This window comes from Hydra vulgaris, chromosome 05 (assembly GCF_038396675.1).
Source record: "Hydra vulgaris chromosome 05, alternate assembly HydraT2T_AEP".
Taxonomy (NCBI): Eukaryota; Metazoa; Cnidaria; class Hydrozoa; order Anthoathecata; family Hydridae; genus Hydra; species Hydra vulgaris.
In genome coordinates, this window is record NC_088924.1 from 1,188,721 (window position 1) to 1,201,028 (window position 12,308).

Sequence of the window (12,308 nt, forward strand, 5' to 3'; positions counted from 1 at the left end):
CTCACTTAAACAATGTTTCAAAAAAAAAAAAAGTGTAGTTTTCAACTCAATATAATTTTAAAAAATCCTTCTTTAAAAACAAATGATAATGTTTACAAGCCTCTTTATTAGAAATTTAGCCAAAAATAACTTAAGATAAGTTTTTGAGTTTCTTATACTCGCAAAATGAATTGTAAAAATATAAAAAAGTTTACAAATGGCTGGAGCAAGAAAAAGCCGTAAATTAGCTTTATCACCGAGCCTTATTAGAAACGCTTCTAATTATCCGTATCATATAAGAAACAAAGTGTAAAAAAATGATAAATTTGAAAATAATAAGAAACAAAAAAAGTGAATGACTATTTTTTTTAAAAAAAAAAAAAAAAGAAGAAAGAATTAGATATATTAATAAAAAATGACAAACTTTCCTATTTAGGGTTTTAGTAAATCAAAATTAAAATAAATAAAATATCTGTTGCAACATCATAAAATATAGGGTAGAGTGGGGTAATGTGGGTTTAAGGGGTAATGTGGGTCTATTCAATTAAAATATTTTATTAAAAGCCTTAGGCTTCAGAAAAAGGGTATCAAAAACTGGGTCTAACACATAGAAAATGTTTTATCTTATAGAAAAATTACCAGATAATTTGGTTTAGTTAGTTTTAAGACGGAAAGATACATAATTTTTAAAATTCTTCCTTACACATAATTTTATCATGCTTTGATTTTTATAAATTTCGACTTTTATATGTGAACACCATATATTCAATTTGGAGAATTATATTATGATTTATTCTATATTAGGAAAATTCGTAAAAAAGAGAAATCTATGGAAATTGAACTACAAGAATGTTCTACATTGTTTTAGAAATTAGCTAACAGAAAAAAATATTCATTTTGCGTTTCTAACTTAGTGCTTTGAACGAGTAAAGTTTTGTTGCGTTTTAAAACATCTATTAAAGTACTACCATGTTTGACCTTTTAATGAAATAATTTAAATATAATACATACTCAATGACTTCAGTCATTTTTTAATAGTTTTTAGCTTGATATTAAACTTTTATGCATTAAGTTTGTTTTTATATAAACTGGAACTATTAAACAGTAGTAAACAAGATGAATTTAATTTGATGAATTACCTGTATAAAGATATGAAATAAACAAATCTTTTGTTGCTAAGTACTATGATAAATAAAATAGGCTCAGGAAACTTTGCTTAAAATTATATATATGACAAAGTTTTCTAAATACACTTGTTTAAAAGCATCTTAAAAGTTTAAAACATGTTAAACAATTGATCATAAAAATTTATTAAATTTTTTTGTAAAGGTAAAGATATATAAATATGTTAATTATAGATATTGTAATGAAAGATGCCGAATGACGACAATAGTGAATATTCAACATCATCAAATTCTGCAGAAAGCAGCTATTCAAACACTCGATACGTTTGCAATCCATGTCGTCTGTGGTTCAGCAGAAGATCTCACCTTTTACGTCATCTTAGAGAAGAGCACGAAAAGCTCTATAGTAGATGTCGTGTTTGTGGAAAGAGTTTTGAAAAACATCGCGAAGAATCATGGAAAAAGAAATTGTGGCATAAATTTATGTCTGTCCTTACACTAGAGTAAAAGTACATAAACTTTTGTGCGCGTGTGTGTGTGTGTGTGTGAGTGTGAGTGTAAGTGTGTGTGTGTGTGTGTGTGTGTGTGTGTGTGTGTGTGTGTGTGTGTGTGTGTGTGTGTGTGCGTGTGTGCGTGTGTGTGTTATAAGATTTTACATTTATTCAGTTTATATTATGAAACTATAATATTTTAAAACAGCATAATATTTATTGAGATATTAAATGAAATATATATTTAAATTATATATTTTTAAGTAAATAAATGCCAAAAACTTTGTGACGTTATATTGAGATATTAAATGAAATATATTTTTAAGTAAATAAATTCCGAAAAACTTTTTAAACGCTTTTTTTTCAATCAAATTTATACCTTTAAAGTTTTTGATAAAATAATCTTTATTTAAATTAAAACACTTTTTTAAACAAAAAACAGTGTTAAAAGAAATATTTTTTAAAGCAAAACCTACGATTGGATATCGTTTATAATAAAAAGTCTAAAAAATTGATTGTAAATTTTTATCCATAGATGCGATTGTAATTTAAAGTAGATCACATGTGTGGCCTAGTGCGGCCTAGTGTTTTTTTGCTTGAGTAAAGGTAAGTGTTAAAAAAAATGTTGCGCATTTTCAGGGGTTTTATAGAAAAACACTTTGACAAAAAGCAAGTATAAAAAATAAATTTTCATATTTCTTCATCTTACTTCAATATATAATGTCAACGGACCAATATAAACCTTTAAGAAATTAAAATGTTGTATAACTCTCTTGCTGGCCTCATATTTCATTTTTTGAATGATTTTTTACATTTTCACCAATATTTGAAAAATAAAATATTGCCGCTTTTGTGATAAAATTAATATACTGAGCTCAAAAAACACAGTAGGGGAAAAATTATATCAGTTTTAGAGTGCTGGGGGTCTCTAGATTACATTTACAAAAAGAAATTACTTCAATATAAAAGTTGATTTTGAAGGGTTTTGCTCACCTCCGGCCCACTATGCGTTGGCTGACGTAGCATTTATTTGTTTAATAAAGTAAGCCATTAATAAAACATTTACTACTTTTACATTAATAATATAAAGTAAGTAAGACAAAAAAGTTGTTTATCTTGTCATTAAGGCCCTGATATACCGGAAATAACAAATATTTTCACATACACATAAATGATATTAAATATAAAATACAAAAATTAATTTAAAAGTAAACTCCAAAATTTATTTCAAATAAAAAATATACAGCTTAAATAAAAAAATTTTTTTTAATTAATTTCAAAAACATATGCATTTTCTTTTTTAATCATTAAAAAAGAGTATTTAGGATTTATAATATTATTATTATGAAAAAATGTTAGATTTTTTCACATTTTAAACATTTAGGATAACATTTAGAAAACATAATATTATTAATTTGAAAAAATGTCAAATGTTTTGACATTTTATTCATTTCAATATAAAATTTAAAAGTTCAGACATTTTAAATTTTATTTTAGTAATTTATATTCACAAACAATATGTTGTTAAATATAAATCACAAAAAGTAATTTTTGTTTCCCATTTAAATCGTCAAGAAAACAATTTCAATAGTTTAGTATTTAGTGGCAGTCCATAGAACTTGTCTCCAATTGTTTTGGAGTCAAAATAAAGTCGTAGACAAAATTTGGAGTCACTCTTAATCCCATGGTGTTAGAAAGCAAATAATCAGAAATTATGCCAGGGAAAATAATCTATGATTGATTACCCTTTTTGACTCGGCCCAAAAGTAGAAGATGCGCAAAGTCTGTCGTCATTTTTAGCTCTAAATTAACAATTTTTAAAAAATTAGCTTTAAATCTTTTTTACGTTTATTATTTTAAAACAGCTTTTTTTAAAACTCATTATCTTAAATTACATTTCTTTACATATTAGTGATAATATAGGTCTAAAATTTTAGTGAAAAAAATTGTTTCAACGCTCTGAAGTGCTTAACAACTGCTGAGTATATTTTACTATGCTTTGAATGTCTTGCATTTCAAACATTTACTGAAACCAGGCCATAGATCTGAAAAAAGAAAAAACCAGTTATAAAAACCATACCAGATCTAAAAAAAGAGTCCCAACAAATCAAACGGAACCTATAATGAAGGAAGTTCTTGTAAAGCTGCAAGGTGCTGCTGTATAATAATAAAAAAAAAATTCACTTTTAAGAAGATGCCTCTGGGATTTACTGCATTTTTTTCATAAGCGCATTGTTGAACCCTTTTTCAGCCTATTTTAAGGACAAATAAAAGAGTCTTTTCATAGATTCAAACTTTCCTCACTCTACCGTTAATAATTCCTGACACTGAAGATATTTTCTGAAATCCGAGATGATAAACTAATTATTATAAGCAGTATAAAAAGGGCGTTCTGGGCTTTATTTTTGACCATTTATCCAGCCACAATTTTATATATATTTTAAGATATAAAATTGACCACAACTTTTATGATCGATTTTAACTGTAATAGTTAGCTACACCAATGACATGAAAACTTCCTGATTGTCCAACTTGTTCATCATCAGAGTTTAATGTGACTATCAATCTTCTTCCTTGACCAACACTACGCATAGAATCTTTAAAATTTCTGTAAAATGAGATAGTAGTTGCTGAATCAATTGATGATGCTGTAGTACCATTAGAGTTTATTTGAGCTAATAATCCAGATTCTTCATTATTAAATGAAGTAAGATTGGTACTATTCCACGATGTAAGATAAAAATCTTCTAATCCAGATGATATGAAAATACATGTACTATTACTAGACTGATTATTTGCATCTACATATCCACTAGATAATGAATAATTACCATAGTTGTATGGAGTCCAAGGTGTTATAGTATTGTTAGCATGTTTAGGAGGAGCGCTACCATCATACATTCGTACTCTTGATTCCCACCAATTTCCAGATATAACAATAATATGCATTCTAATATATTTTAAATAAACCCTATTACCCTTTCCTGCAGTATCTATCAATATATATTAACTACCATAAGATGTGTTAGTATATCTAAATACATCAGGCCGTAAAGTAAGATCTACGATGTAAGGTGGTAATGATGGATTTCTAGCAACAAAAGGTTGTATCCAATATTTAAGAGCAGCTTCAGTAGCGTTATAAAGTTCAATTTTTAAAGTTTGTTTAAATGGCATATCAAATGTAAAATATCCTCCAAATTGAGTAGGAGTATGCATATTACATCCTTGCAAAGAGTTAGCATAAAATGGGCCACCAAGTGGAGAACATAATAAATCACAGGCTAGACCATTAGTATCCATTCCAGTATTAGTTGTAGTATAAGCTAAGTTTCCTATGCGAAGTTCGCCATCTGCATATATTTTAAGAAATACGTTATCTGCTACAGGTGGTCCAGTAGTAATAGATTTATATGATGCTAGCCATAGTTTTCTTAGGATACCACTGCTATTGTTATTAAATGATATAATGTATGCATCTGTTCCCTTATCACCTGTACTTGGTGGAAGAGATTGATTTTTCGATCCAAGACATGTTAAACTTGAATCTGGTACTATTTTTAAAATGTGAGAAGTAGGTACTATATGGTCAACATAATCTTTTGTAGCAACATCATTTGGATGTATAGGAGTTGGCACATTTTCTATTGTATTACCAATCATATCAAGTTTATCAGTCATACTATTTAGTCCATCTCTTCTAAGAAATGTGTTATTAGCTTGAGACATTGTTAATCCGTTTACTATTGATTGTGCATTTGAGTTTGAAGTTCTTCCGAATATATTGACAGGCATTTTATATATGAAAAATTTTTTTAAATCTTTTAGATTCATGAAAAATCTTTGATTTTTTATATTTTTGCATTCAATAAGTTTTCAATAATATCTTGAAAATCGTATCCTTCATCTAATTTCTTCTTTTTTTTTCTATCTAATTTCTTCTTTCTCCTTCACTTTTATAATAAACAGGATAGCGTAAGTATTCAACAAGTTCAGATGGTGGAGGTTGGCTATAAGAGTCAAAAGTGTACTTTACTTTATCGTCTTTATACCAACAAATCCAATGAAATCCATTAGTACTTGAATCTCCTGTATTTAATATTCCACATTCTTTTTTGCGGCTTCTATCAATTGAAAATTAGTTAGAGGTTCATTTGGTAAGGCTAATCCTTCAACATTAATAAACTTGTCCATTTTATATATAATAAACTTTTTATTATATAAATTAATGAATAATTGTTAGATTCTTTAGTTTCTTAGAATTAATTACAATATTCATATTTACATTAGTATTATCAGTCTCTTCAGTCTCTTCAGTCTCTTCAGCTGACTCTTCATCTGACTCTTCATCTGAGCTTTCATCTGACTCTTCATCTGACTCTTCATCTGACTTTTCATCTGACTCTTTATCTGGCTCTTCTATTTCTTCTTCATATTCTTTACGAACTATTTTATATTTACTAATACGTCCAGTTTTATATATTATGATATCATCATAATATGAAATTAAGTCATATTTATCAATGTTTCTGATGTAATGGATTTCTAAGTTTACGTTATCATTATTACAGTAAGCGTCTTTTACTATATCTTTTATATCTTTGTTTATTAAATCTTTATCAGCTCTATTAGCAAATATAATTATTTCATTTTTACTAAGTAAAAGAGTTTTTAATTTTAATTCTCTATTTTCCATTTTATATACGCAAGAAAATTATTTATATCATTTTTTTAAAAAATTTTTTTTTGTAAATTTATATGTACACTTCTATAATATTATACAAGTTTATAAATGGATCATATTTATCAGTGTTTTGTATGAAATAGATTGAAATATCAACATTATTAATACATTCTTCACCGTAGTATTTGTAATATTGTTTTACAGCTTTTATTATTTTTTGATTAATTTCTTTAATATTATTTGTATATATCTTTATTAATTTTAATTTATGATCGTCTAATAACAAAGTTTTTAATATTACTTTTTGTTTTTTATTTATTCTCATTTTAAACATATAAAAAATATTTATGTCATTTTTTCTATCTTGTTTAGTATGACTTTGGGTGAAAGGAGGTTGTGTTTCTTTAATGCCTATCGTCTCAATGCCTATTGCCCTAATGCCTATTGCCTTAATTTATAATGCCCGTATGCTAAAGTGTGAATTCCGTCTTCTAAAATAACTCTTTTATTATCGTCTGCACTTAATGCAGTTTTATTTTTTTCTTCAGTATATACTTCATGTGAATGGGATCTTATTACATTCATTTTCCTAACTTGATCTACTTTACTTAATAAACAATGTTTATAATCTTCATGTGTTATATATTTTTTAACAACATTCTTTTTTACTCCCTTACATTTTTTGTTTTCTTTTCTATGAATTTTGTATGAATACAACTTGGATCTGAGTCCTACAAATTCTTCAACTTGTTCTCCGCCTGCTTCATCTTTGAACATTCCAATTACTTTTTTATTTCGATCAATTTTAAATCCATTATTTATTGATGGATGTTTTGGATCAAATTCACTTGTATCAAATTTACTTTCAATATCATTTTTAATATCATCGTAGAAATCTTCTGTTTGTATTTCATATGCTAATGAATCAGTATCTGTGAATAATAGTTTTACTCTATCTGAATATTTTTTCTTTATATTGTCATAATGAAATTCATACATTAAAGTTTTTCTCAAATCTCATATGCACATTCCTAAGTAAATTGGTTTGTTGTACATTAATTTAGTTCTTTTAATGTGAATCGCTATTAAACTTTCGTCAAATATTGCTCTACTTTCATAGTTTGGTCTTGATGCTAACTTAACAGCTTCATCCCTGTTCGTTACTAATCTAACATCGACTCTGTTTTCAATATTTTCCATTGTTTTACCAAAGACTGAATTATTCATCAGTTTAAAAAAGTCTTTTTCAAATTCATTTGTTGCTTTAGTTCTAAGATTAGTATTTAGTTCAATGTAATCACTTAACCATGCACTTTCTTCAAAGCTTATTCCTCTATGGATTTTTGTTATATTCAATCCTAATCTTTCATACAATTTTAGATTTTCATAATGTATCACATAGTTTTTTTTATGATTTAAATTTGGAATTAATTTATCGACTTTATCCGATTTCACCTTTTCAGGAGCAAGTGGGTAGTCATTATGATCATCATGCAGATGTTCAGGATAATCTATACCTACTTCTAGTATACATGGAGTGTTTTTCCAGTTTTTCAACTTATCTTCATCCATCCATTTAAACCCATGTGTTGGAAGTGGCTTACTTATCGCCCACCCATATAGATTATTAGCATCTAAATATTGAATGTATGTTGATGGTTTTGTTTTATCATAATTATCCATATACTTATTATTATACGTTCCTAATCTATTTGATATCATACTCATTCCGCCTCTTATACCATTTTTTATCATTAGTATCATATCATAATCGCTTTTATCATTAGTATCATATCATAATCACTTTATCATTAGTATCATATCATAATCGCTAAGTAATTCTAACTTTACTTTTGTTTTTTTCAATGCAGCATCCCAAGCTAATCCTGGTGATGTATAATACCAAGCTGGATCTAGCTTATAAATTTTCATGCAAACGTCTCTAAAATATTCAAATACGTCAGCTAGTAAAAGCACATCTGAAACATTGTATAAGTCATGATAGTCTCTAAAAGATTTACAATTAAATTCATTCCATACAGTTTGTGCATGTGAGTAATCATCACCACTAATACCTTCATCGTTCAATTTAGAAAAGAACGATTCTTTTGGTGGTAATTGGGTTTCATTAAATTTATCAACAGAATCTACCCAATCATAAGGGTAAATACCTTTTATTAGTAGTAAATCTAATTGTTTCCCAGAATACAATTTTCCAATATTTTTACATTGATCTTTTGTTAAATTTTTTGATAATGCATCTAAGCTAGATGGCATAAACCTATAACTGTCTAAGAAACGAAGTTCACGCTTAATTTCAAAATTCTTACCTTCTTTATTAGTAAATTCTCCAATTTTAATCTCTCTAGAAAAACTAATATACTTTTCTTTGTTGTTAGGAAGGCAACTTAATTTTCCTCCAGATAATTTTTTTTCTAAATAAGTGACTATCATAACCTGATAAATTGTGAAATAGTACTGGAATGAATTTTGGAATTTTATATTTTAAATTACAATTATTATGAGCAGCACCTCTATATTTTCCAGTAATGTGACAATGATCTCGCACTTTGTCTTCTCCTAAATCTTCTCCACAAATGTGACATTCAGTTGCTTCATTAAAGTCTTTCTTATTTTCATGAGTATATATCATGTCCTTTTTAAAGTTGATCCTATTACAAACCTTTTTAATATCTTCTTCTAATCTGTCAACAAATATTTGCGCAACATTATCTTCTTCACTATTTGCGGTAAATGTTTCTAATTTACCTTGATAATAACTCTCATCAAAACATTTAATATAGTAGCAGAAAGAGCTAGGCAAATGTTTTTGGTATTGCTTAGTATAGGATTCATTTGGATTGGGCGCGCAAGTCTTAATAGGTTTAATAAAACTTTCAAAGTCTGCATACACTACAAATGTAACTCTAATTGATCTATAATAATGGACAAATTGGATTGTTGAACCTGATTTAGGAAGTTCGATGCGTACTGAATCATGTGTTTTACAATACGATTTATGATTAGATAATGATTCTTCAGAATTAAACCCTAATAAACAATTTCTACAATAGTGTTTTTTGCAATGTTTATTTGATGTTTGCAATGAAAGTAATCTGCTTAAATTTTTTATTAAACAGTAATGATTTGTTTCTCCATTTGAGATTAATAGTAAATCTATTAAATGTTTGCGATCATTATCTTTTGAAATGCGTAAAAGGATAAACTGAATTCTCGCATTTATAGTCCTTTTCATATCCATATACATTGACACTGATATCAAGATTATTTTTCTCAAATAGTGTAATTTGATTTAGTGAAACTGGAAATTCTATCTTATCCCAATTTATTTTTTCAGCTTCATTTTTAAGCTCTTTATCAACTCTTTCAGGATGATTATTTGTTGGATTTAAAAATCTAGCTATGCATCATTTAAAGCAATCATTATCTTCATTTTTTATATTAATAACAGCCTTTTTAGCTGCTAAATCTTTATCTAATGGAACATACGATTTTGCTTTAAGAGGATTATACTCTATCATATTTATATCCATCTTTATAATAGAAACAAATCTCCAATTTGATCCTAGCTGTTGAAATGATGATAAGTTTTCTAAAATTTTAGACTTTGCTTCTTCATAAAACTCATCTAAATTTGTAGATTCTAATACTTTTAAACTCTTAGTTGTAAACGGCACATCTGCAGTTATAGTTTCTCCTGTAATACTCGTCTTCTCCATTTCACAAGTGATAACTATATTCACTTTCAATCCTCTATTTTTATTTAGTATTTTAATTGCATTTTTCTTAGCATCTTTAATGAATGAAGAAACATCAAATCCATCTATACCTTTAACTGTAAATTGTTTTGTCACATTTTTAACTGCTGATTGTGACAATTTAAATTCTATTTGTTTTTTGTACATTGTATTAGAAACTGTAGATTTTATTGATTCTATTTTTCTTTTAATATCAGATCCTGTATCTTCTACTTTCTTCTTAATTGGATTTGGAATATATGGTTTAACCCACTCTAAGACATCATTATAACTGTTGACGACATAAGACCATACATTTTTTTGCAGCTGTTGTCAACTTTGAAAATAGTCCAGGAACTAAAATAGGTGCTTGAACTGATAATGGAATTGGTTCATCAAGTATATTAGTCACATGCGAATGTCTCGATTTATTAACTGGTCTCGGAGATAATGGATTAATAAGATCACTTTTTCGCATATAATATAATTTTTCATCAGTTGATTCAACTACTTTTGACATTATTTTATCTTTATCTATCAACTTATTATCTATAGCTAGCATTAATAATGTTACATAATTGTCTGATGTTTTTGTTATACTATTTTCTCTCAATAGATTTTATAAATCTTTTCTAGTATAATACATTTTTATTATATAAAGAAAAAAAATTTTTTAATTCATTTTTATATAAAATTAATGAATTTGAGTAAACCTGTTTCCATCTGATCGAAAGTTTAATAATTTATCTGATATTATAAGAGCATATGCCATAGTATTTGCTGGTACTACAGTATTAAATGTTGCATTAATTGATATATTTACTATTGATGAATCTAATCTTTTTCTTTGATTACTAACATCAAAAACCATAATTGGAAATAAATCTCTATATTCAGTATATAGAATGTTTCCATTTGTAATCAAGTCACTAGTTTTATAAAATTTTTCACTAAAATCAGATGCAGTACCATAAGCTAATGAATACTTCATATTTGGAAATGATAGATTATAGTTAAGCTCAGGATAATTTTTATTACTAACAACAACTTGCATATTTTGCAAGTCGCAATGATCGAATAATGAAGGATTTGTTGTTTGATCTAATAACTTATTTGTTTGAAATCCAACAATGACATATCTAGGTCTTTCAAAAGATGCCTTTGGACTAAGTTGCCAATTAAATAATGTAGTTTGTGGTACTGCGATACTATTAAGACGACGCTCTCTGTAAGCTGATTGGATAGTTACTTTTGATGATATCATACTGAGAAGTTTAGATTCTTGTTCAAATGATGGATCTAACTGTGGAATGTATAATGCTACTTTATCAAGAACAACTTTACCAGCAACTACATTATTAGCTCTAAATATGGCATTATTGTCACTTCCTCTAGTAAGAGTTAATGTTTGTATAAATCCAAAAACAGATTTGTCATAATTATCGCAGAAACCAAAAATGTGGTTTAAAGGTATACGAAATGAAAATGCTCCCTTTGTAGTTGGTTTTTGTATTATTACTCCTTGCCTAATTGCAAATCCAACGTTATCTGTTAGCGATGCTGTTGTTGAGAAATCTTTATACCATAATTGATTTAATCCCTTTGAAACTTGAAAGTTGTTAGAATATTTTAACAATCCAAGCATTGTTGTAGCTACACCTGGATTATCAATTGTCTCTACATCTGTAGATGATAATTTATATGAAATCCTATCGAATAGATACATGATACCATTATTTATTAAAGATATTACATCTGTATTAGCATAAGCTGCGCCATCATTTTTAAGAAGTGTCCCTTTAACTAAAATATAAGCTTTAGATAGTATATAAATTAGTTTGATCAATTGTAATTCTTATGTCTCCGCTATTTAGATTTGTACCAATTATCGGATTATAGGCATAATATTGACATCTTTCAATTCCTACATCTTTCACTGGCTCATCATAATTAAATACTTCAGAAGTTGTCATTTTTATATAAAATAAAATTTTTTTTTTTTATCTGATACTGAATTTTTAAAATAATTTGACCCCATTCCCTTTTTTAACTAATTCTTCAATTCACTTCACTTCGAATTGATTTTCGAATTGATTTCGAATTGAAAATTGAAAATCGAATTGATTTCGAATGCATTTTCACTTCGAATTGATTTCTTTGGTTTTATTGAAGATCCATATACTAAATTACTAAGATTTGCTTCATTACTTTGTGTTCCAGATCTAATTAAGTTTGATAATATCTCTTCACTTTTTTTATCAAGATTTGATTT

General features: G+C 27.2%; 3 protein-coding genes across 3 annotated transcripts; all 3 read right to left on the bottom strand.

The window, feature by feature from the left end:
* Window positions 1–5,819: 5,819 nt before the first annotated feature.
* Window positions 5,820–6,290, bottom strand: LOC136080088 (uncharacterized). The gene has a single exon (XM_065796696.1). The coding sequence runs from the start codon at window positions 6,288–6,290 to the stop codon at window positions 5,820–5,822; it is 471 nt and encodes a 156-aa protein (XP_065652768.1).
* A 1,788-nt stretch (window positions 6,291–8,078) lies between these two features.
* Window positions 8,079–9,540, bottom strand: LOC136080089 (uncharacterized). Its single transcript, XM_065796697.1, has 2 exons — window positions 8,811–9,540; window positions 8,079–8,713 (listed from the first exon to the last, which is right to left on the bottom strand). The coding sequence occupies exons 1-2, from the start codon at window positions 9,538–9,540 to the stop codon at window positions 8,079–8,081; spliced, it is 1,365 nt and encodes a 454-aa protein (XP_065652769.1).
* A 1,190-nt stretch (window positions 9,541–10,730) lies between these two features.
* On the bottom strand, window positions 10,731–12,009 carry LOC136080090 (uncharacterized). Its single transcript, XM_065796698.1, has 2 exons — window positions 11,919–12,009; window positions 10,731–11,839 (listed from the first exon to the last, which is right to left on the bottom strand). Exons 1-2 carry the CDS (start codon window positions 12,007–12,009, stop codon window positions 10,731–10,733), a joined length of 1,200 nt encoding a protein of 399 aa, XP_065652770.1.
* Between the last annotated feature and the right edge of the window lie 299 nt (window positions 12,010–12,308).

Excerpts from the sequence above, each read along its gene's own strand:
- LOC136080088 (XM_065796696.1), bottom strand. The coding sequence starts at position 6,290 with ATGGAAAATAGAGAATTAAAATTAAAAACTCTTTTACTTAGTAAAAAT.
- LOC136080090 (XM_065796698.1), bottom strand. The coding sequence starts at position 12,009 with ATGACAACTTCTGAAGTATTTAATTATGATGAGCCAGTGAAAGATGTA. Across the intron at positions 11,840-11,918 it reads TGCCTATAATCCGATAATTG|TTAAAGGGACACTTCTTAAA; the intron begins GTACAAATCTAA and ends CTTATATTTTAG.
- LOC136080089 (XM_065796697.1), bottom strand. The coding sequence starts at position 9,540 with ATGGATATGAAAAGGACTATAAATGCGAGAATTCAGTTTATCCTTTTA. Across the intron at positions 8,714-8,810 it reads CATTACTGGAAAATATAGAG|AAAAAAAATTATCTGGAGGA; the intron begins GTGCTGCTCATA and ends TCACTTATTTAG.